The sequence below is a fragment of the Panthera tigris genome, chromosome B3 (genome assembly GCF_018350195.1).
Source record: "Panthera tigris isolate Pti1 chromosome B3, P.tigris_Pti1_mat1.1, whole genome shotgun sequence".
In the NCBI taxonomy this organism is placed as follows: Eukaryota; Metazoa; Chordata; class Mammalia; order Carnivora; family Felidae; genus Panthera; species Panthera tigris.
Window position 1 is genome coordinate 61,736,412 of NC_056665.1, and position 25,052 is coordinate 61,761,463.

General features: G+C 37.2%; 1 protein-coding gene across 3 annotated transcripts in view; it reads left to right on the forward strand.

Moving 5' to 3' along the window:
• The window catches only part of INO80 (INO80 complex ATPase subunit), a 135,418-nt gene that overhangs the window by 5,968 nt on the left and 104,398 nt on the right, over positions 1-25,052 (forward strand). For 2 of the 3 annotated variants that reach the window (XM_042989129.1, XM_042989128.1), the window contains exons 2-5: positions 21,667-21,852; positions 22,088-22,257; positions 22,351-22,418; positions 24,350-24,517. In XM_042989129.1, coding sequence (XP_042845063.1) covers positions 21,710-21,852; positions 22,088-22,257; positions 22,351-22,418; positions 24,350-24,517 — 549 coding nt within the window. In that variant the 5' untranslated portion in view covers positions 21,667-21,709. Of the gene's footprint in view, positions 1-21,666; positions 21,853-22,087; positions 22,258-22,350; positions 22,419-24,349; positions 24,518-25,052 lie in introns of those variants that run through there. The other variant, XM_042989130.1, reaches the window with a different exon arrangement.

Consider the following 25,052-nt stretch of genomic DNA (forward strand, 5'->3'; position numbering starts at 1 on the left):
AAAAAACATTCTTATCTATCAGGAATAAGAAAAGGGCAGTGGGCTGGATTTGATATGCAAGCCATACTGTCCTGACTCCTGCTCTAGAGTCTTTACAACTCTGGCTAGGAGATCTTGTGCAAGTTAGTATAAAGCCTAATGCCATCTATTAAATGGGGATAATAATAGTATCTACTTGATATGGTTCTTAGAAATAAATAAGATAACCTGTTAAGTGCTTAGCACCATCCTTGACACATAGTGTTAATAAATGTTATATATTATTACTTTTTATTAAAAAACTTTTTAAATTTTTATTTATTTTTGAGATAGAGATAGCATGTGAGTGGGGAGGGGCAGAGAGAGACAGCGTGTGAGTGGGGAGGGGCAGAGAGAGAGAGGGAGACACAGAATCCGAAGCAGCTCCAGGCTCTGAGCTGTCAGCACAGAGCCTGATGCAGGGCTCGAACCCGAAACCACAAGATCATGACCTGAGCTGAAGTTGGACGCTTAACCCGACTGAGCCACCCAGGTGCCCCTATAAATGTTACATATTATTATCATCTCAGTGAACTCCTCATTTTATAATGAAGCTGTTGGAACCTTGAGGGGATAGCTGATAGTCCTAAAGTCTATCTGTGGCTTGTTGATAGCATTAAACTTACAGTTTTTGACTTCAACTTCTCTGCCCAACCATGCTGCTTCCTTAGAAGATTGTAGTACTTTGTAATTTATTTTTAAAGTAGGCTCCATATCCTGTGTGGGGCTTGAACTCACTACCCTGACAGCAGGTGCATATTCTGACTAAGCCAGCCAGGTGCCCCGGTAGTTAAAGTGCTGCTTGATAAAACTATTATTTTGGATACTGTAATGGTGGATACATGACATGCATTTTTCAAATCCCATAGGGCTTTACAGCGCAAAGTAAACTTTACTGTGTACAAATAAAACAAAAATCATTTTGGAGGTAGAGAGATCCCAGAAAGGAGTGCAGACTGTGACAAGAGAATTTAATTGTGTTAGAAATATATGAAACAGCCTCACTGAAAATGGAAGGGAGGTGCTGACCTAAGTAAACTTGGAAGTGAGTGGAATCTAAGACAAAAGGAATTGCACATAAGCACTGTAGTCTAATTGATAAAAGTTGTATTCCATGAAGGTGCAGGTTAATTCTGATACTGATATACATGTATATTGCAATTGAACAATTAACTAAATGGATGGCAAGAGACAGGTTTCTTCTCACTGTTAGAGTGTGAATTTACAGATAAGCAAGGGACGGAGGCTAGAATGATTCATGTGGTAATAGATTGGAGTTGGGGACATCAGCATGAACTCATATTTTTAGCTTAACACAGATGGTTACATATTGTAATAGTCACGTATGTGTATGTATACATGCTTGGATTTATACCCACATATATTTCTGTGCTGTGTCCGCTGAGAAGGTTGAAGGAAACCCAGTAGCAACACCTAGTACCTAGATCTTCATTTCCAATACCATTTTTTTAAAAAGTTTATTTTTGAGGGAGAGGGAGAGAGAGAGAGAGAGAGAGAGAGAACGAGAACAAGTGGGGGAAGGGCAGAGAGAGGAAAACAGGATCTGAAGCAGGTTCTGTGCTGACAACAGACAGGAGCTTAAACTCTTGAACCATGAGATCATAACCTGAGCTGAAGTTGGATGCTTAACTGACTGAGCCAACTAGGTGCCCCGAAATTTTAATTGGTATTTTAATTGGAATTGCATTGACTCCATAGATCAATTGTGAATAATGTCGTTATTTAATACAAGGAACAAGAGCTCCTTGGAGAAATGACTGATTATAGGACTGGGCAGGAAATATACAAGATGAGCCTGGAACATCTTGTAGTGCCAGAAAGTAGGGAAGTACTCTAACACCCATCACCACAACAACACAATTGCATGATAAGGATAAGTCAGAGGAGCACGGGAGCCTGCTGAGAACTCTCAATGGCCAAAACTGGTACGATTTGAGCAGCAAAGTAAACAAAGCAGCATTGGATTATAACTCATAATATAAAATCAATATTTCCAAGTCTGTAATGTTGTAACTAAATGAATAAATGAATATCCTGCTTTTAGAATACTCCATTAACATATTTTTATGCCCCAGGAGCCTCTGGTTTGCTTGAGGTCCTTGCGACAATACTGGAGTTTAAGTATGTGAGACTTTGGAGTCAGACTTCTTGGATTTCAGACCTGGCTCTGCCACTTCTGGCTGTGTAAAATGGAAGTTATAATAGTGCCTGTGTCATAAAAGGATTAAATGCATGCAAATATAAAGTGCATGTATGTATAAAATATTTGGCACATAGCTCTCAAAAGAATGTATATATAGCCTCTTTATTACAGTAGTATTTGATACAAGGTCAGAAAATTTGGAATCTCACTTGGAATTGTTTGTAATTAAGTCTCCCTTCCCACCCCCCCAGGCTTCTGTTGAAGAGAGGAAAAAGTCTAACTTCAATTTAACAAGTGTTTTATTGAGCACATAGTTTGATGTAAACATACCTACCTTGTTCTAATTGACTGTAGACTGTATAGTGACTGTGTATACTGTATAATGACAGTATAATGAAGAGAATGAGAGTAAATGTATTTAGTGTTAATGAAATCATTACACACCTAAGTGACTTAAATGTTTAACGGTTGAAAAGCAAGATTAATTTATAATTTAGTATATAGTTCAACTCGTGCTTATTTACAGATGTTTGTCCCTAAGATGAATTACCCGAACTTAGGTTTCTCAGGTTTCTTTGGAGAACATAGCTCCACAGAATTTCTCTGTTAGTGTGTCACTTCCAAAATGAAAATTGACTTTTAGTATAAGAAAACTAAATATTGTGAATTTTGGAAATATTGGCTGTTTATGGACGATGTCTCTTAAAAAAATTTTTTTTTTTTTTACGTTTATTTGTTTTTGAGAGACAGAGCACAAGCTAGGGAGGGGCAGAGAGAGAGGGAGACACAGAATCCGAAGCAGGCTCCAGACTCCAGGCTCTGAGCTGTCAGCACAGAGCCCGACATGGGCCTCGAACTCACAAACTGTGAGATCATGACCTGAGCCAAAGTCAGACGCTCAACCGACTGAGCCACCCAGGCACCCCTGGATGTCTTTTACTTTTTACTCTCAATAATGACTTTTTACCATCTCTCCTATGATAATGAAGAATTAACTGTATGGAATTGATAGCTAAATTTTCCCAGCACTTTGTGAGGGATCCCTCTTTTTCACGAGTAACTATTAAGCTAATGCTGTCTTCCCTTTGCTGAGGAACAAACTGAGTTTGTTAAGATTTCTGGGTTGTCGATCTCTGTCCTTTAATTTCTCTCATATGGAAGCATCTTTTTTCTCATCTATGTCATTTCTGGAATAGGTAAGTGTCTTCATGAATCTAACTGTAAAAGTTGTTGAAATCACTGGTTCTTCAGTAAGATCTCTTCAGTTTTGTTTTCAAAAAAATTGTTTTTGAGTTTATTTATTTTGGGGGGGAGGGGCAGAGAATGAGAGAGGGAGGGAGAGAATCCCAAGCAGGCTTTGTGCTGTTAGCATAGAGCCTGACACAGGGCTCGAACACATGAACTGTCAGATCATGATCTGAGCTGAAATCAAGAGTCGGACACTCAACTGACTAAGCCACCCAGGTGCCCCTGTTTTCAAATTTTTAATGTGATGAATTGTTATTAGTTCAGATTGGGTGTTTTTCACTAGAAGAAAAAAAGAATGGGACTCCTGAGGGACTCAGTCAGTTAAGCATCTGACTTCAGCTCAGTTCATGATCTCATAGTTCCTGAGTTTGAGCTCTGTATTGGGCTCTCTGCTGTCAGCGTGGAGCGTGCTTTGGATCCTCTCTCTCTTTATCTCTCTCTCAAAATAAACATTAGAAAAAAAAATTTTTTTTTCTAATGTTTTATTTACTTTTTTTAAGACAGAGAGAGACAGAGCATGTTTAGGGGTGGGGCAGAGAGAGAATGAGACACAGAATCGGAATAGGCTCCAGTCTCTGAGCTGTCAGCGCAGAGCCCGATGCGGGGCTCAAACTCACAAACCGTGAGATCATGACCTGAGCTGAAGTGGGACACTCAACCGACTGAGCCACCCAGGCACCCCAGAAAAAAAATTTTTAAGTTACCATGTGGAAAGGTCCATTCGATACCTCAGGAAACATTTCCTCCCTTTTGGATTTTTTGATTTAGTAGTATATAAACCCTAAATGCTTAATAAGTGGGGGTTGAGCTTGTTTGACTAAAGATTCTGTTATTTATACTATGGAACTCCATAGAGGCAGTTGCAGTAATAGGCGTTTGTTTGTTTGTTTTTTTTTTCCATTCTGATAAGGTGTTTATTCCCTATCTTGGTGAAGATACTCTTCTAGGAAGTTGAAATCATACTTTTCTAGAAGAAATCAAATGCATTTTAAATTTTTTATTTTTGGCAACATACTTCATTTTGGCATAATAGTAGTCCAATTTCATTAATGAAGAACACTAGGAAAGGGAAAATGTGGGTAAGCATTTTTTCTTACACTAGACCTGTGGGGTAGGCCAAAATATTTTCTCTTTGTCTTTTTAGAGATTTATGAAAGGTCTTTCCTTTTTTGGCCAGGGGTTTTTCATTCTATTTAAAATGGAGGTGTTGGGCGCTTGGGTGGCTCAGTCAGTTGACTGACTCTTGATTTCGACTCAGGTCATGATCCTAGGGTTGTGGGATCAAGCCCCACGTTTTCTCTGTGCTGAGTGTGGAGCCTGCTTATGATTCTCTCCCTCCCTCTGCCCCTCACCCTGCTCATGCTCTCTCCCTCTTTACAAAAAAAAGTTTAAAATGCAGGTGTTAATTATTTCTGAAACTTTGTGCTTTGGGTAAACTCTGGGCTTGTTAAATTGCTAGACTGTTCTCAGGCTCTTGCAGTGATCCCTTTGAGCAGATTGTTTCTGGCCTGCTTGTAGAGGGCTCTGTCTGCCTCTGTTCCTTGAGGACAAGTCTTCTCATTCATTTTCTGGTATATGATAACCTCTTAGTGAATATTTGATGGTCTAAAAGGAAAGTTTTGGTTCAACTAGAATTTTATTTAAAAGATTGCTCTGTGATTGATTTACTTCTCATCTACCATGTGTTAGGGTGACTAAAAATTTATTGTTCAAAGGTGGATACTTGTGAAAGTGAAAGGAGAGGGATTATTAGTAATTTTGCTTAGGGACAAACAGTAGGCATGAACTTCTGTCTTGGGCAAACCAGCTGGGAGGTATGGTCACCCAAATCACGAGGCTTCTTTTCTTTGTTTTTGTTATAGCAGTCTGGTGGTAAAGAGTTGGGAATTTGGTGTTAACCAATAATAGATCTGAGTTCTTATTCTAGCTTGGGCAAATTACTTGGCTTAACTAAAATGAGAATAAGTTTTGGGGAGTGTGAGTGGCTCAGTTGATTAAGCGTCTACTTTGGCTCAGGTCATGATCTCTTGGGTTGTGGGTTTGAGCCCGGAGTTGGGCTCTGTGCCGACAGTGTGGAGGCTGCTTGGGATTCTCTCTCTTCCTCTCTCTCTGCCCCTCCCCCACTCACACTTTGTGTCAAAAATGAACTTAAAAAGTAAAAAAATATTAAAATGAGAATAAGATTTGAATTACTGTGAGGATTAAATGGGCTAGTATTAGGAAAGCATCTGAGACAGAAAAGCCCCCCATGCTAGTGTGCTCTTATTCAGTGTAGGTCCCTCGTCCTCTCTTCCCATCATTCTGTAACTAGAGTTTTTGCTTTCAACTGAGGCTGGTTTTGAGAGTTTTTTTGTTTGTTTGTTTGTTTGTTTTATATAAATGTTTATTTTTGAGACAGAGACAAAGCATGAACAGGGTTGGGTCAGAGAGAGAGAGGGAGACACAGAATCTGAAGCAGACCCCAGGCTCCGAGCTGTCAGCACAGAGCCGGACGCGGGTCTGGAACTCAGGGACCGTGAGATCATGACCTGAGCCGAAGTCCAACGCTCAACTGACTGAGCCACCCGGGCTCTCCAAGAGCTTTTTTAATGGTTACGATTAACTGGAACATTTCACTGAAACATTTTAGTGAATGCAGAAATGTTTTTCAGTTGAGCCATTGAGCTTATTTTTTGTTGAATTGTATAATATGGTGGGCAGGAAATGACTACCCTACAAAACCAGATTACTCTTTCTCAAAATGTTCATGAAAAACTTTTTTTTACCAATTATTTTTTTGCAGAATTGCTGAAAGATATTTTAATAGTTTTGATTTAGCACAATAGTCACTTGGAACCTTTATTTCAGCTTAATGGATTGATACAAATTTTACTGGATAGGTAAAAAATGATTTAAATGAGAATTTCATTCAGTTTCTTATCAGTATTTATCCTGTGCAGACTTATGTTTTCTCTTTTGGTATTTGAATTATTTCCCCTCCTGTATTTCTTGATATTTTGCTAACTTTGTCAATTTTACTTGTTTGTGGCTTTTAAAAAAGGAAACCAAAGAGGAGCAGTTTTCATAGACTTTGTGCATTAGTACAGGCATCCACACATTTTAACTCTAAAAACTCAGTAATAAAATGGCAAGTAACTTAAATTAAAAAAATTTTTTTAAATGCTTATTTATTTTTGAGAGACAAAGCACAGGCAGGGGAGGGGCAGAGAGAGTGGAAGACACAGAATCAGAAGCAGGCTTCAGGCTCTGAGCTGTCAGCACAGAGCCTGCTGCGAGGCTCGAACACACAAGCCTTGAGATCATGACCTGAGCTGAAGTCAGATGCTCAACCAGCTGAGTCACCACACCCCAACAAGTAACCCAATTTAAGCGTGGAGCCTGTTTAAGATTCTCTGTCTCTCTCTCTCTGCCCCTCTCCCACACTCTCTCTAAAATTAAAAAAAAAATCTTTGTCACCTTGGAGTAGGTAAAAATTTCTTAGGAAACAAAAAGCACTAACCATAAAAGAAAATATTGATAAAGTGACTTCATGAAAATTAAAAACTTCTAAAATTGTTAATCATTCCTTGGTTTTATTGTTTATCAGTTTACAAGAATATTTTTAAAAAAATCAGTCTGTAGAAGGCATTGCAAATACTGTAATATGTAATCAGGCTTAAGGGCCCCATTTGCAACTCCATGCCAAATAAAAATACAAATTCCCTCTCACACAAATGTCATAACCTTAATCAGGATTCTCATGGAAGTCTGAGAAGTTCCAAGCCCATCCAGAATTACTCCAAAAGATCCTAGTACATGTTCTCTTTTACAGTCAGTTAGGATCCAATTTCTAGCCATGTCCCTTAAAAGTATTTTTTTGTGCTCCTCCAGTCCCAGTCTAAGGTAGATACTAAAAGCTCCCATAACATATGCTGTGCTTAACTAGTATTCCTTACTGATAAAACAAACAAGAATGTCTTTCCTAACTCTCTAGTATTTTATGGGAAGCAACAATTTAATATATTCTAAAAGGAGCAAACTAAGTAATCCCCATTTCTCTTAGTTGGTTATGTCTCATTGTGACTGTTCTTAACCCTAGATCTTTCTACATTATCTTCTCATTTGTTTGGTAAGTAAGGAATCATATGCAATACCAGAAGCAGCTGGAAGTCTTAGGACCAGAATAGTTCCCGCTGGTTCACAGTGTGGATGCCTGTACTAATGCACAGAGTCTATGAAAATACGTATTTGGGATATCACTCCCTCAGCTGATACATGATTTGGAAATCTTTTCTCCCATTTGTGGGTTTTCAGTTTCTTAATAGTTTTGTTTATAGCACTAAAGTTAATTTTGATGAAATCCCGTTTATCTTTTTTTCCTTTTGTTGCTTTTGCTATTGTAGAATATCTAAGAAACCATTACCTCATTCAGGGTTATGAAGATTTATCCCTATGTTTTCCTTCTGTGATCTCTCCCGGGGTAATTTTTGTGTGTAAAGAGATCCAAATTCATTTTTGTGCATGTGACTTTTCTAATCATAGCACCATTTGTTGAAAAGGCTGTTGTTTTCCCATTGAATTATCCTGACAGCCTTGTTTGTAATCAGTTAACTCTTAATGTAAGGGTTTATTTCTGGACTCTCAATTCTGTTGCATTGATCTGTATGTCTAGCCTTATGTCATACCACAAATCTTACTATTGCAGCTATGTAGTAAGTTTTGAAATTGGGAATATGAGCCCTCCAGCTTTGTTCTTTATTGTCAAAATTGTTTTGACTATCTTAGGTCCCCATATGAATTTTAGGATCAGCTTATCTATTTCTGCAAAAGAGCCAGCTTGGATTTTGATAGGTGTTATATTTAATCTAGATACATTACCATCTTCAAAATATCAAATCGTTTGATCCAAGAACCATGGGATATCTTTTCATTTATGTAGTTCTTTAATTTTTTTCAATAATGTCTTGTTTTCAGTATATATATAAGTCTTGTAGTTCTTTGGTTGAATTTATTCCAAAGTATTTTGGCTTTTTTGTTTTGCTTTTTTTTTGTTTTAGTATTTTTAAAGATTTTATTTTTAAGTAATCTCTACAATCAACATTGGGCTCAAACTCACAACCTTGAGATCAAGAGTCGGATGCTTTACTGTCCAAGCCAACCAGGCACTCTTGTATTTTGTTCTTTTTGATGCTGTTGTAAATAGAATTATTTTCTTTATTTTATTTTCAAATTGTTGAATGCTAGTATATAGAAATATTATTGATTTTTGTATATTGATCTTGTACATTATACGATTACTGAGCTTGTTATAATAATATTTTAGTGCATTTCTTAGGATTATCTATTTAGATAAGATCAGGTCATCTATAAATTTTTTTAATGTTTATTTTATTTTTGAAAGATAGAGAGAGAGAGAACATGAGTAGGGTAGGGGTAGAGAGAGAGGGAGACACAGAATCCGAAGCAGGCTCCAGGCTGAGCTGTCAGCAGAGTCCGATGTGGGGCCCGAACCCACAAACTGTGAGATCATGATCTTTGCTGAAGTGGGAAGCCCAAGTGACTGAGTCACCCAGGTGCCCCCAGGTCATCTATAAATAATAGTTTTGCTTCTTTCCAGGCTGGATGCTATTTGTTTTGTTTTGTTTTCCTAATTGCTCTGGGTAGAACTTTAAGTAGAATTTTATTTATTTATTTAATTTGATTTTTACTTTATTAAAAATATTTTTTAATGTTTTATTTATTTTTGAGAGGCAGATACAGAGCCCAAATGGGGAAGGGGCAGAGAGAGGTAGACACAGAATCTGAAGCAGGCTGCAGGCTCCGAGCTGTCAGCACAGAGCCTGATGAGGGGCTTGAACCCACGAACCGTAAGATCACGACCTGAGCTGAAGTCGGATGCTTAACTGACTGAGCCACCCAGGCACCCCTAATTTTATTTTTAAGTACAGTTTTGAATATGAGTTGTGAGAGTAGACAATCTTGTCTTATTCCTGATTTTAAGGGAGATAGCATTCTTTCACATTAGAATGATGTGAGCGTTTTGTAAGTGCCTTTTATCAGATTGAGAGAGTTCCTTCTATCTCTAATTTATTGAGTGTTTTTATTTTGAAATGGTATTGGCTTCTGTCACATCATTTTTCTGTGTTAATTGAAATGCTTAGGTGGCTTTTATACTTTGTTCTATTAATGTGGTATATACTGCATTGGTTGATGTGTAAATGTTACACAAACCTTGCATTTGTAGGATAAATTCTACTTGTTAATTATGTGTAATCCTTTTTATATGTTGCTAGAATCATTTGTCAATATTTTATTGAAGATTTTTGTTTCTATAAGGGATATTAGTCTGTAGTTTTCTTATGTCTTTGGGTGGCTTTGGAATCAGGGTAGTGCTGGCCACATAGAGTGACATAGCAATTGTCCTTTACTCTTCTGTGATCGGGAAGAGTTTGTGAAGCATTGATACTAATTGATAGTAATAAACAAACATATAAATGTTTGATACAATTCACCATTGGAGCCATTTGACCTGGTTGTTTTTTGTTTTTTTTTTTGTTTTTTGTTTTTGGTGGGAAGTTGGAAGTATTAAATTTTATATGATTGTCAAATTACTCATTTTCTGTTCTGTTGGTTGGAAATACTTAGAAGGATCTTCCATATCTTAAAAAAAAATTTTTTGTTTTAAATATTTATTTATTTTTGAGAGAGAGATAAAGTAGGAGCGGGGGAGGGGAAGAGAGTGAGGGAAACACATAATCCAAAGCAGGCTCCAGGCTCTGAGCTGTCTGCACAGAGCCCCACAAGGGGCTTGACCTCTCCAACCACAAGATCCTGACCTGAGCCAAAGTCAGACGCTTAACCGACTGAGCCACCCAGGTGCCTCAGAATCTTCCATATCTTAATCTGCTGTTTCCTCATCAAAGATATAGGTATTTATAACTAATAACTAATACAGTCAGGAGTGACACATTTCTTTTTTTTTTTTTTTTTAAGTTTATTTATTTTGAGTTGGAGGGATGGGCAGGGAGAGAGGGAAAGAGAGAATCCCAAGCAGGCTGCATGCTATAAGTGCAGAGTCTGACACATGGCTTGAACTCAGTAGCAGTGAGATCATGACCTGAGCTGAAATCAAGAGTCAGATGCTTAACTGATTGAGCCACCCACGCACCCCCACCTTTTTTTTGGTTTTGTTTTGTTTTTTTATAAAGGAGCCACAATATCGTATATTTATCAAACTCCTCCTTTCCTAAAGGTCTTTAGTTTCTTAAAATGTGTCCTTAAAACATTCCTGGGCAGAGCTTAGGCCAGGACAAGTCTCCCCACATTTGGAATAGGGAGCCTGAAACCCACCAGAGTGCATTAGCTGAAAGTCATGACTGTCGGAAGGCAGAGCCCAGAAGTGAGTCTGTATGTCCCACTTGTCAGAGGTCAACTAGCTAAGCCAGTGATTGGTTCCTAGCAATTTGGGTTTCCTGGTCCAGTAAAATTTCCAAATAATTTTAGGGACTGACAGATATGCTGGCCCTTTTTTTTTTTTTCTTTTTTTCTAAGTAAGGACATTTAACAAAACAAAACACTAATATCACCATTATGGCTTACAATAAAGATATTTTAACTTCCAAATTTTTAGGAAAACTATCCACCTCAGAATAAAGGACTCTTCTTCCCAAGAATTTATAGTTGGAGACAAATTTATTGTGACACTTAACGTGATCTAACACTCAACAAATAATCATTTTTTTCCTAAACTCCAGTGGCACATTATCTGTATATCTTTTAAGTGACTTCCCAAGTGTATTTTTTATTGTTATTTGAGTCTTATCTCTTCTATTAAACTGAATTCTGAAGGTAACAACTTTTTCTACACTGCACTTTAGAGTTCAGCAATTGAATGCCTGAGTGAATGAAATGTTACTCTTAATGTTCATATGAAAATTATATCTCACTTCTTTTTGGTCTTATTTCCATTTATGAAAATAATACGAAGTTCATTTACTTGGCCTGGTCCTGCTATTTGTGCCATAGTCCTACAAATTATCAGTATAACCTGTGGATCTGATGCAGTAGATCACTTTCAGTCACAACTAGTTTGGGCTATAGAGTGTCTGAGTTATAGGGGAGCTGAGGTGGGAAATTCAGTTATTTTGTTCCCTTAATGTTTGGCCTTTTGTATAAGCTACAGCCTGTTAACCTACAGGCTGTCTTTAGTCCTGCAAATGCTTCATAGCTATAGTTCTGTTCCTAAGAATTATAACTTTATTTGGCCTTTTCTGTATTAGTTTTGGTAAATTTAGGAATTACTTCTTAAAGGCAGATATAATTGAACTCTTTATTTAGATATTTGACTGAATCATTGATGCCCTATCTAGTCTTCTTTGAGCTATTTTGATTGGTATTTTGCTAAAAAAGTCAAATAAGTTTGGAATGCCTTTTAGAGAGAGATTATGAGCACATTAGCATATTGAAGACTAAAAAATCTTAGGCCTAACTTTAATGCTTTAATATTTTCAGTATTAATGGACATTTAATATATTTTTTAAAGACTTTATTTAAAATTTTTTTATTATATTATTTTTTTTAAGTTCGTTTTATTTTGGGAGAGATAGAGTGTGAGTGGGGGAGGGACAAAGAGAGAGGGAGAATCCCAGGCAGGCTCCCTGCTGTCAGTGCAGAGCCCATGCAGGGTTCAAATCCATGAACAGAGAGATCATGACCTGAACTGAAGTCGGACACTCAACTGACAGCCACCCAGACACTGCTAAAGATTTTATTTTTAAGTGATCTCTGTACCCACCATGCAGTTCAAACTTCCAACCCTGAGATCAAGAATCGTGCACTGTACTGACTGAGCCAGCCAGGTGCTCCAAAATCTTGATCCTAGTATTCAGAGAGGCAAACTTTGGGAAGTGCTTCTGCAAATGATTGGTATGAAACCAATTTTGGGCATGGTCTATAAAGAGGAAATCAGAGGTGAAAATAGATTTGAGCATGCAAAGTTTAAATGGGTAGGTCTTAAGACAAATAATTGTTAATGGCCATCATTGCAGTTTGTAGTACTTTATGAAGTGGTCATTATATATCACGTTCTTACCATTGCTGTTAGACAAAAAGGTAAAAAGCCAACTCTTCTCTCTTTAAAAATGGAAAGAAAAAATTTTTAAACCAAACTAAAAGCTGTTTAGGCTATCATTTGAACAGTGCTTCTTAGCTCATCTCCATCTAGAGATAGGGTGACTTTCTCTCCAAGTAGTTATCTTTGTCAGGCTTATCATTTGGGAGAAGATAAAAATCCTGTCCTCTGGTTAGCATTGGCATTTGGTGCAGGTATCCTTCAGATTCTTGTCTGGCAGTAACACCTTGCTCTCCTCTTACCTCTTACCTCTTATCAACCTCTCTTGTCTGAGATTATTTTTGTGTGGAATTGCCTGAAAGATTTTTAGTACATGCATTCTCCTGTTCAGCAAGTGTGGATAATGAATGTTTGAACCCATTCTGCTTAACTTTCTATTACTTGACTACTTTCGTATCTTTTCATTTGTTTTATTCAAGGTTTCATCCCCCAAGTCATGTGTCCAGGATGGAGTAGAGGCCTCACATGGTCATGGACTATAGATGATCTTTATGTAGAATGTAGCAGAAATAGAGTTTTGGGGGCTCCTGGGTGGCTCAGTTGGCTAAGCATCCAGTTCTTGATTTCGTCTCCAGTCATGATCTAACAGTTTGTGAGTTTGAGCCCTGTGGCAGGCTACATGCTCTCAGCGCGGGAGCCTGCTTGAGATTCTCTCTCCCTCTCTCTCTCCCCCTTCCCGCTCACACATGCTTTCCTGCTCAATAAATAACAACAACAAAAAGAACTAGAGTTTTGTAGCTTTGACCTTTGATTTTTAATTTGCATGAAAAAGCAAATTAATGTGGTCATTTGTAAATACTAGAACCAAAATAGATTCATGAGATAGGGACTATTTGCTCAAATAGTTTATAGTTTAGGAAGAGAAATAAGGCATGCATGTATACAGTAAGTAGACTGTAATATCATGTAAGTGCCAGGCTTTCAACCATTTAGAACTTCGGAGAAGAGAGAATAGTCTTACTTGGGAATAATCTATGAGTGTTTCCTGCAATGAGATATTTCATTTTGTCTTTGAAGGATTTTGGTTCAACTTGGTAAGACTTTTCCTACAGAAACATAATTTGTAGGACAAAGGCAAGGCAGCTTCCATAAAGGCATTGCAGTAACTAGTGCAAAGCAGTCATTCTGGGATCACACATGGGTACACAGGTGAGGAAATATGATGTATGTGAGCATGATTTAGGAGTAGACACTTTACCATGGATATCAAACTGTAGTCAGGGCTTGTGAAGTATGATCAGAGTCCAGTTGGAGGATAACCAGGTTTAAAGAGCCAGAGTTCAGGGTATGAAGCAGGCCAATCAATGGTGAATTGGCTCTAACAGCATATATTAATAGTCCTTTCAGTCTTTGAAATGGCAGTATGTGGTCAGATAAATTTTAAAGAACACTTGAAGATTGGGATGGGTCTGACGGGAAGTTAAGAGACATCTTCAGGGTATTCTTAACTTGTCTGGAGTGTAAGAGGGTAGTAAAAAATTAAATTGGAAAGGTAAGTTGGAGCCAGATGATAAAGGTCTTTGAATTTCAGGCAGAGGAATTTAGACTTTATTGAATTTTGGAAAGTTGTTGAGGGATAACAACATAATCAGAGCAATGTTTTGGGAATACTAATCTGGCAGTTGCTGTGAGGATGGATTAGAGCGAGAAGAACCTGGAGGTGGGATGCCAAATTAGGAAGCAGTAATCTAGGTGTGAGATGATAAGAACCTAAATGAAAACAAGGACAGATTCCAGACATCATCCCTAGAGAAGAATTAAGTAGACATGGAGATTGTAAACAGAGAAGTCGAGAGTGATGTAAAAATGATTGACAGATTTTGAGTCTGAATAGCTAACTGTTGTATAAATAGGAAAGACAGATGAACTAGCTGGTATAGGGGCAGATGAGAAGTTTTGAGTTTGAAGGGTTCAGTGGTATATCAAGGATAGAATCCAACAAGCATCTAGAAATGTGGATTGTGTACTTTGTAAGATGGAAGCTAGAAAGTCAGCCATATACAGCGGTATTAATCCAAATTTGGAAGTAGGTGAGATTTTCTAAAGGATAAGGATAGATGACAGAACTGTAGTAGACTCCACATATAGAATAAAGTTTCCATTAAGGAGGGAAGGAAGGATTAGTCCAAGAAGTCGTCAGAGACCTGGAGAGTATCCAGAAGTAAGTGTTAGCCAACAATATTGACTTTTGTTTATCCATTTTGATAAATAGTGCTTTATCAGAGAGAGTGGGTCTTTCATCCTTTTCAGACCCAACTCTCCCTTTTTATGAAAATGCTTTATAGTATTCTCTTTTCTATCCTGAAATGAAATCTTCAGATAATATTTTATATAAAAGTATATATAAATTTATATGTAAATATAAATTAAAAAAAATTTTTAACATTTATTTATTTTTGAGAGACAGAGAGAGACAGAGCATGAGCAGGGGAGGGGCAGAGAGAGGGAGACACAGAATCCGAAGCAGGCTCCAGGCTCTGAGCTGTCAGCACGGAGCCCAATATGGGGCTCGAACTCATGAACCATGAGATCATGACCTGAGCCAAAGTTGGGCGCTTAACCGACTGAGCCACCCAGGCGCACCTATGTGTATATAAATTTAAAAGGCAGTATAATACTCCAATTATACTACATTGGAAAAAAATAAAGTAACTTATAATAATATGTGTATTGTATGTATTTTAAAATGTGACTGCATGGGCATGACCCACAGTGGATGACATAATGAAGTAGTCCTGTCTGTGCATCAGTATGTAGAGTCACCTTGACTGAAGAGTTAACAAATGTAGACTGACAGTCTTTTTTTGCGGCTTTTATTTGTGACTCAAATACTACAAGGAAAAAGTACAGAAAAGAATGAACTACAGTGGAATAGAAAAGATTGGAGAGATTTGCTCCTCAAGCCCTTCCAAGAAAGAGAGAATGAGTTTATAATTTTGAGGAGGAGAGAAACTGCAATAGTCTTTGTAGAGAATGAGAAACAATTGATAAGAGGTGGGTTAAACGGTTGTTGAGAAATGTCTTGTGCTCTGTTGAAGTTGGATAACAGCTGGTGGGTCAGGTTAGCATGGCCCTGTTGTTTCCTTGTGGAGAATAAGAGACAAATGTAGGAGATGAAAGTATAGGTTATTAGAGAAGCAGCTGCTTTTTTTTACCCCCAGATTTTAGTTTTAAGTAATTGCTGTACCCAGTGTGGGGCTTGAACTTAACAACCCTGACATCAGGAGTTGCAAGCTCTACTGACTGAGCAAGCCAGGTGCCTCAGAGAAGCCCCTTTTAACAGATGGCCAAGGCATTTGGGTTGAATAGAGAGGCTCCCAATCTTAAAGGCGATTAAAAACTAATGGAGGATGGTGTTCATGGATGATTGGCACCACTCTGTGAATGTACTTAATGCCACTGAACACTTAAAAATGATTAAAGTGGTAAATTTTAGGTTATGTATATTTTACCACAATAAAAGGAATCTAATTGAACACTTTAAAAATGTTCCCTTACTTTCCAGGTATCATGATAAGACTACTTCTTGTGGAGATATGTCAGAAACTTCATACTTGTAGCAACTTCTCTTTTTTAGACTTGTGGAAATAAGAGAGGGCATCATGCTTGATATTTCTGCCATCACTGGTGATATTTTACAAAGTCATACTGGGAGAATCAGACTACAGGATTGATGCATACTGGGAGTCACATGGGGCCACATATTATTGAGCATTGTAATAGAAGTAACTTTGGTCTTTCTTGGACAAATTGGTTTTGACTTCTTGTTCGTGTACAGCTTAGTTACTGAGGAATTATATTTGAAAATAGTTCTTTTTGAATCACCCAGTATTACTTTGTAGTCATACTTGCAAACCTCCTTAATTAGGACCATTTTCATTATCAGCCAAAATAAATACATAAGGTCAGTTATTTTTTTTAAAGATTTTATTTTTAAGTTATCTCTGTACCCAATGTGGGGCTCCAGCTCACAATTCCGAGATCAAGAGTCACATGTTTCAACGACTGAGCTAGCCAGACACAATGAGATCACTTATTTTTTAGTAAAACCTTAGGAAGAGGCCAATTAGGAATTTTATATACTTTAATTTATATGTATGTACATCAAGATGAATTACATATATTCTCTTGGAGAATTTTGCTGTATTTTTAAAAGCGTTTCCTTGAAATCTTTTGCAGTGGGTGCATGTTAGTTCCCACAATGAAAAGTAGAACCTATTAAAGCCTTATAAAAAAGAACTTTTAACATTCTTTTCTCTTTGTGTTAACAAAGACTGCTATTTTACATATGAAATTTACCTCATTTAAATGTATAGTTCATTGATTTTAAACAAACTTACAGAATTGTATAACCAACAATACAGCATGTGTTTAGCACATTTCCACTTTCCCTAAAAAAGAAGTCTCATATCCATTTGCAGTTAGTCTCCTTTTGCATACACAGCCAACCACTAATGTACTTCCAGACTCCATAGATTTCCTTTGGTGGATATTTCATGTAAGTGGAATTCTATAATATGTGGTCTTTTCTGTCTGGCCTTTTTTTTTTTTTTTTTAACTCAGCATAATGTTTTTGAGGTCCATTCATGTTGTTGTATGTATCAATTGTTTATTCCTTTTTATTGCTGATAATACTCCATTGTGTGGATATGTATTTTGTTTATTCACTGGTTGATAAACATTTGGATTGTTTTGCTTTTTGACTATTAGGAATAATGCCACTGAATGTTCACATTAAAAGCTGTGGGTGGACACGTGGTTTTATTTTTCTTGAGTAAATAACTAGGAGTAGAAGTGCTAGGTCATATGGGTAGCTCTATGTTTAAAATTTTAAGAAAGTGCCCAACTGTTTTCTATAGTGGTTATAGTATTTTACTTTAAAAAAAAAAATGTTTCTTTTGAGGGAGAGAGAGTGCAAGTGGTGAAGGGGCAGAGAGAAAGAGAGACAGAGAATCCCAAGCAGGCTCCGCAGTGTCAGCACAGAGTCCGATGCAGGGCTCGAACCCACGAACTGTGAGATCATGACCGGAACTGAAATCAAGGGGCAGATGCTCAACTGACTGAGCCACCCAAGTGCCCCTGTAGTATTACATATTTTAATCAGCAGTGTATGAAGACTTTAGTTTTTCCACATCCTCCCAAACAGTTGTTATAATCTATCTTTTTTATTATAGCCATTCTGGTGAGTATAGTGTGGTTCACTGCCATTTTGATTTGCATTTTTTTGATGTTGAGCATCTTTATGTGCTATTAGCCATTTGTGTATCTTTCTTCGTGAAATGTGTATTCAAAGTCTTTTGCCCATTTTTTAGTTGTCTTCTTACTGAGTTGTTGTAGGAGTTCTTTATATATTGTGGCTACAAGTCCGCCCCCCCCCCCCATTGAAACCTAGTAACACTTCCTGATATAATTCACCTGAATACAAAGTTTAGATTAAATAGGTTATATAGTGAAGATTTTTGCTATCAGAACAGTTCAGAATCTTAGCTTTATGAGCTTCAAGCCTTGCCACCCTTGTTATAAATTCTGCCAGTGAGATTCTGTTTTGAGTGAACACACAGTAGTTTTTTTTTTTTTTTTTTTTTTTTTTTTTTAATATATGAAATTTACTGTCAAATTGGTTCACACAGTAGTTTCAACCTAGCATCCAAAAGGGTTTTCTTCCAACATGCAAACACTATAAACAAATTAATTTGTTGCCTGGCTATTTCAACTAAAAATTATGACCGTTTCTTTTTTTTTTTTATTTAAAAGAAATTTTTTTTTTACATTTATTTATTTTTGAGAGACAGAGACAGAGCACAAGTGGGGGAGGGATAGAGATAGAAGGAGACACAGAATCTGAAGCAGGCTGCAGGCTCTGACCTGTCAGCACAGAGCCTGATCTGGGGCTCGAACTCGCGAACCGTGAAATCATGACCTGAGCTGAAGTCGGACACTTAACTGATGGAGCCACCCAGGCGCCCTATTGACCATTTCTTCTTTAATAATTCTAAGTCTAAATTTTAAAAACAATATTGAATTGAACTTTAGGTAAGGCTATTCTACTATTAACCTGTTATTCTGTGTTAGTGTCTTTGTAATGAAATCAGTTAAAAAATGGTGGTTATTGACAGCTTATATTGGCCATTTATTGACCTTGAACTAAGGACTAATCTGTTTAGCTTAACATAAATCCTAGTTGTTAATGCTTTTACAAAACCCTGCACCTCAGTGAGCAAGAATGGTTTCTAGAAAGATATTTCAAATAATGCAAGTAAAATTTTAAAGTCACCTGTAATCCTTGTGCATTTTGTTTAAGTTGTCTTGCTTTTTCAAAACGTGTTTATTTATTTTTATACTCTGAAGAATTGGTGCTTTGAAAATATTTGGTTCTTGGGATTGTGTTCTTCTTAACACCAAAGTATAAACCTGAGCAAACTGAGTGGTAGATCCTGTCTGGAGAGACAGTTTGCTGAGATTAAAAAAAGACCGGTTTAGGAACCAGGAAACATGGCTCTGCAAAAGAGCTCAGTGATTGTGAACAAATTATTTAATCTTTATGGTTTTAGTTTCCTCATCTGTAAAATGACCCAGTTGGACTACATAATCTCTATGATCCCTTCCAACTCTGAATATTTGAACATACACTGTTTGAAAATACTCTGGCGTTTTTAAAAAAATTTAATTTAACATACACTGTTTGAAAATACTCTGGCGTTTTTAAAAAAATTTAATTTAATTTACTTAGGGCACCAGCAGGGGAGGGGCTGAGAGAGAGAGAGAGAGAGAGAGAGAGAGAGAGAGAGAGAGGAGAGAATCCCAAACAGGCTCCATGGTGTCAGTGCAGAGCCCGACATGGGGCTTGATCTCCTGAAAGCAAGATCACGACCTGAGCTGTGATCAAGAGTTGCACACTTAACTGAGTGAGCCACCCAGGTGCCCCAATACGCTGGTATTTCTTATAAAGCCTTTTCACATATACTTACTGTTTTATTCTTAAAAGATTCCCTGAAGTAGAGAAGGCAGATCTTTAGAGGATACATAGAAAAGTTGGATATCATCTTAAAATTATTATTACTTTTTTTAGATTTCCACAGCAATTTATTGTTCATTAGTTTTACAGCTTTTTCATGAATATTCATGTAATTATTTTTTATATTGAAGTATAGTTGATATACAATGTTATATTAGCATCAGGTATGCAACATAGTGATTTGACACTTCTACACATTACTTAGTGCTCACTCTGTTGGCTGTGGTCATTATCTGTTACTGTTACTAAGATATTATTGACTGTATTCTCTATGTTATACTTTGCATTTCCATGACTTTATAACTAGATATTTGTATACAAGTCCTTTATCAGATACACAACTTGCAGATATTTTCTTCTCCTGTGGCTTGTTTTTATCTTTTTGCTAATACTGCTTGAATTCCAAAAGTTTTAAATTTTTGTGGCCTAATTATCAGCATTTTTTTTTAATGGATTGTGCTTTTGATGTCATATCCAAAGACTTTTTGATTAACCAAGATCATGAAGATTTTCTCCTGGTGTTTTGTGGTAGAAAATTTATAGTTTGGGGTTTACTAGGTCTCTGATCCATTTTGAGTTAATTTTTATGCATAGTGTAAGGTAAAGGTTTAAATTAATCTTTTTGTAAGTGGATATCCAGTTGAAAAGACTGTCTGTTCTTCTATTCAACCACCTTATCACCTTCACTGAAAATTGATTGTAAATGTATAGGTTTATTTCTGGATTTTCAGGTTTGTTCTGTTGGTCTATGTGATATCCTTATGCCACTATCACACTGACCTGATTATTGTGGCTTTTTAATATGTTTTTTTTTTAATTTGTTTTTAATCTTTATTTTTGAGAGAGTGAGAGAGAGAGACAGAGTGTGAGCAGGGGAGGAACAGAGAGAGAGGGAGACACAGAATCCGAAGCAGGCTCCAGACTCCGAGCTGTCAGCACAGCCCGACGCAGGGCTCGAACCCATGAACTGTGAGATCATGACCTGAGCCGAAGTCACACTTAACCAACTGAACCACCCAGGCACCCCTAATATGTTTTAAAGTCAAGAAGCATAAGTTGTTCAACCCAGTTCTTTTTCAAAATTACTCTGGTTATTTTGGTTTCTTTGTATTTCTATATAAATTTAAGAATTAGCTTGTCAGTTTCTGAAAAAGAAAAGTGTGATTTTGTTGGAGATTATGTTCAATCTATAGATTAGCTGGGGGAATTTTTTTAACATTTCTTTAAGAAGAAAGATTATATTAGGAAACTTCGAAGAACTATAATAAAAAGAGAAGACAACTCAAAGATGTTATGGTTTCCTTTAACACCGTAAGGTAGCAAAAAAAAAAAAAAATGCACAGGCTTTACCTTTGTTTCTCACTCATACTCTCTTCCATTTTTCTAAATCATTTCTAACACTTTCAAGAATGTTTGTAAGTGTGTAAAATACTCTGCTAATGTATCTGTTCCCTTGTAAGTGGAATACCTCACACATGTACAAGTGTAAATAAAAAGCGAAAAAGGGAACAGCTGTTTTGAAGGTGATGCTGAGAACAAGTGTCCTCTATGAGGTGTACAAGAGAGAGCTTGTGGAGTAGATTTTAGATAATTGTGAATGATTGTTAATTGTAGGACAGAAGTGAAGTAGGTGTAAATTTTAAGTTACTATTTCAAAGAAGTATATGAATTTTTGTTGTGACACATGACAATATTTCTATACTTTGATGTTCTTATTCTTTAAAAAATTTTTTTTCAATGTTTATTTTTGGGAGACAGAGAGAGTGCAAGCAGGGGAGGGGCAGACAGAGAGGGAGACATGGCTCCAGGCTCCAAGCTGTCAGCACAGAGCCCAACGCGGGGCTTGAACCCATGAAGCTCAGGATCATGACCTGGGTTGAAGTTGGACGTTTAACCAACTGATATGCCGAAGTGCCCCTTGATGTTCTCATTCTTTTCACTTCTGCCTTTGTATTAGGAAACAGTGCGTACTGAGAAACTTTATTAAGATCTTTCTGTAGACTACTGTTTTCTTGTCATGTGTTCTAGAAGGTGTGGTTTCTCTTCACATTGATGGCATGTAGGGAAAATAAAAGGAGAATAAACAGTATTCTTATTTTATTGCTTCTGTAGCCGTGAAGTCGGAGACCCTTGTGCATGAAGACAGATTTGTTCTATGGCCTCGGAGTTGGGTGCCGGGGACGATGGCGGCTGCACTGAGCTGGCAAAGCCCCTCTATCTTCAGTACCTGGAGAGGGCCCTCCGGTTGGACCATTTCTTGCGACAGACATCAGCCATCTTCAACAGGAATATTTCTAGGTATGCCATTACATGTTCCCAATGTTTGACCACATTTCTGATTCCCATTATCTCTTTAGTTTTAGCATTTATGTATTTTATGGTTTTTGGTATATGTGATATTTTTTTCTTCCTTCTTTCAAATAGAACACATTTAACTTATTTAAAGGATCCATTTCTTCTGTCTACTAACCATAAATGAAAATATTCTGCTGGGTCAGCTGTAATTGTAGATTTATCATTCTTTAATTTATAGTGATGAAAGTGAAGATGGACTGGATGACAGTAATCCTTTATTGCCCCAGTCTGGGGATCCCTTAATACAAGTTAAGGAAGAACCTCCAAATTCATTGCTTGGTGAAACTTCTGGAGCAGGCAATTCTGGAATGTTAAACACATACTCACTGAATGGAGTTCTGCAGTCAGGTCAGTGTGGTATGAGGTCCCTCTTTGGACTATCCGTTCTCTTGGGGCAGTCGTCCTTTCATTTTTTGTTGTTCTTTATGTTTCTTCACACAGAATCAAAATCTGACAAAGGGAATTTATATAACTTCTCTAAGTTGAAGAAAAGCAGAAAGTGGCTAAAGGTAAGAGATAAGGCAAATATTTATAATTCAAATAACCTACTAAAATTACAAATAGAAAGGAAAGTTATTGACTCATTCTGGCACATTGACAGAGATTTTTCTAGAGAAGAGTCTTCTATTCTGGGTGTAGTTTTTTGAAGAGACCATGGAGAAAAATGTGGAGGCCTCAGTGAAGTTCACTTTAGCAATCATTTCTGAGTATAGAGTACTGTGAAGAGCAAGGAGTAAAAAAAACATGAGATCTTTGCTCTCACTGGCTCACAGTGTCATCAGGGTTATTAATGTCCTTTTCATTAGTTACTGAGTAGTTCAACAAATGGTGATTGAATACATCGTATCTGTCTGATACTGTTGTAGACAGACAGCATTCCTGCCCTGTAGAGCTTACATTCAGATGGGGGGAGGTAGTGAGTAATGTCTGTAAACAAAGAAATAGAAATGGCTTTTTTAAAGAGGTAACATTTCAGCTGATTTCTGAATTATCAGGACTATGTGAATGTTTTACATAAGAGCATTTTTAAAAATTGTTTGAGAGAGAGTGCGGGAGTGGGGAGAGAGAATCCCAAACAAGCTACACATGGTCAGTGCAGAGCCTGACCTGGGGCTCGAACTCATGAACTGTGAGATCATGACCTGAGCTGAAATCAAGAATCAGATACTTAACCCACTGAACCACCCAGGCACCCCTCAGATAAGAGCATTTCAGTCAGAAGGAACACAATTGCAAACTTCCTGACACAGGATGCAACACAGTATGTTTGGGGGAGAATGAAGGCTAGTATGGCTGGAGCACAATGAGAGGGGATGATAGAAGATGAGGTTCAAGAACCTGATTGTGTAGGGTCTTGTATAACATGTTAAGGAATTTGTATTTTAGTCTGGTAAATTTCTGTGAGTATTCATAGGCAAGGAAATGGGATAATCTTGTTGATATTCTTACAAGAAAACAGTCATTGGCCCAACTGAGTTAGCATTTCTTCTATTGAAACCAATATTTTCTCTATTGCTTAATTTTCCTGTGAAGAGCTCAAAGTAATTTAAAGGTACTCTTTCATTGTTATCACTAAGTCCTTTAAAAGGTTCTAATTTGCTTCATATCAGCGTGGCTCTCGGGAATGTAGAAATCTTTGTTTAGCTTATCACATTTGTAAAAATCGAAATATAATTGATATGCCATAAAATCTACCCATTTAAAGTATATAATTTAGTAATTTTTAGTATATTCATAAAGTTTTGTGTAGCCCTTACCACTAATTCCAGAATATTTTCATCATTCCAAAAAGAAACTGCACTTATTAGCAGTCACTTCCCATTCTCTACTTCCCCCACCCCTGGCAGCCACTAATCTGTTTTCTTTCCCTATGGATTTGCCTATTCTGGACATTTCATATAAGTGAAGTCCATATCATACACAGTCCTTTGTACTTAGCTTCTTTCACTTAGCATAGTTTTCAAGGTTCATTCATGTTGTGGCACATATCAGAACTACTTACCTTTTCATGGCTGAATAACATTTCATTATCTGGATAATATCAAAATCAATTAATATTTTTTGGGTTGTTTCTCCTTAATTAGCCATCACAGCTTGCTTTCTATATTCCTTTATACCCAATAGATTGTTTCTTTGTTTTTAGTTTTTTTGCCTTGGTATTTGACAGTTAAAATATCTTATGTTAAGTGTAAGTACTTAGTGATATCAAGCTTTGTTGCTGTTTACAGCATTTCCATGTGTTACTGCTCTCGAATTCATGCATACTAGGTTCAGTTGGTACCTTTTTCTTTTCCACTTAGATTGGTAAAGGATAATGTAAGGGAAACTGGAATGACTGTCTTCCAGCTATTTCTGTCCTTGTGTTGGGGAAAAATGCTTGGATTATAAACGGAATTACTTCATAGCGAGAGATTCCATTTCCATTTCCTCCCATTTGCAGAGCATTCTGCTAAGTGATGAGTCCAGTGAGGCAGATTCTCAGAGTGAAGACAATGAAGAAGAAGAAGAAGAGGAAGAACTCAACCTCAGCAGAGAAGAACTTCATAACATGTTGCGGCTGCACAAATATAAGAAACTTCACCAGAATAAGTATAGTAAAGACAAGGAGGTAAAGGTTTCAGGAGAAATCTCACACCTTCATGCCGGGTATTTAGCCTCTGGTTAACATTCATTGAAGATATGTCAGTACCCTTTTTTTTCTTTTTTAATGTTTATTTATTTTTGAGAGAGAACAAGCAGGGGAAGCGTAGAGAGAAGGATCCCAAGTAGGCTCCATGCTGACCATAGAGAGCTCAATATGGGGCTCAAACTCACAAACTGAGCTTGTGACCTGAGCTGACACTTAACCAACTGAGCTACCCCAGGCGCCCCATACATCATTTTACTTTTATTTATCTACCTATCTATCTATCTATCTATTTATTTTCGTGTTTATTTATTTTTGAGGGAGAGGGAGGCAGACTGCAAGTGGGAGAGGGGCAGAGAGAGAGAGGGAGACACAGAATTGGAAGCAGGCTCCAGTCTCTGAGCTGTCAGCACAGAGCCCGATGTGGGGCCTGAACCCACAAAATGTGAGATCATGACCTGAGCCAAAATTGGCCACCAGGTACCCCTTACTTTTATGTTTAGATCTTGATGGTGGT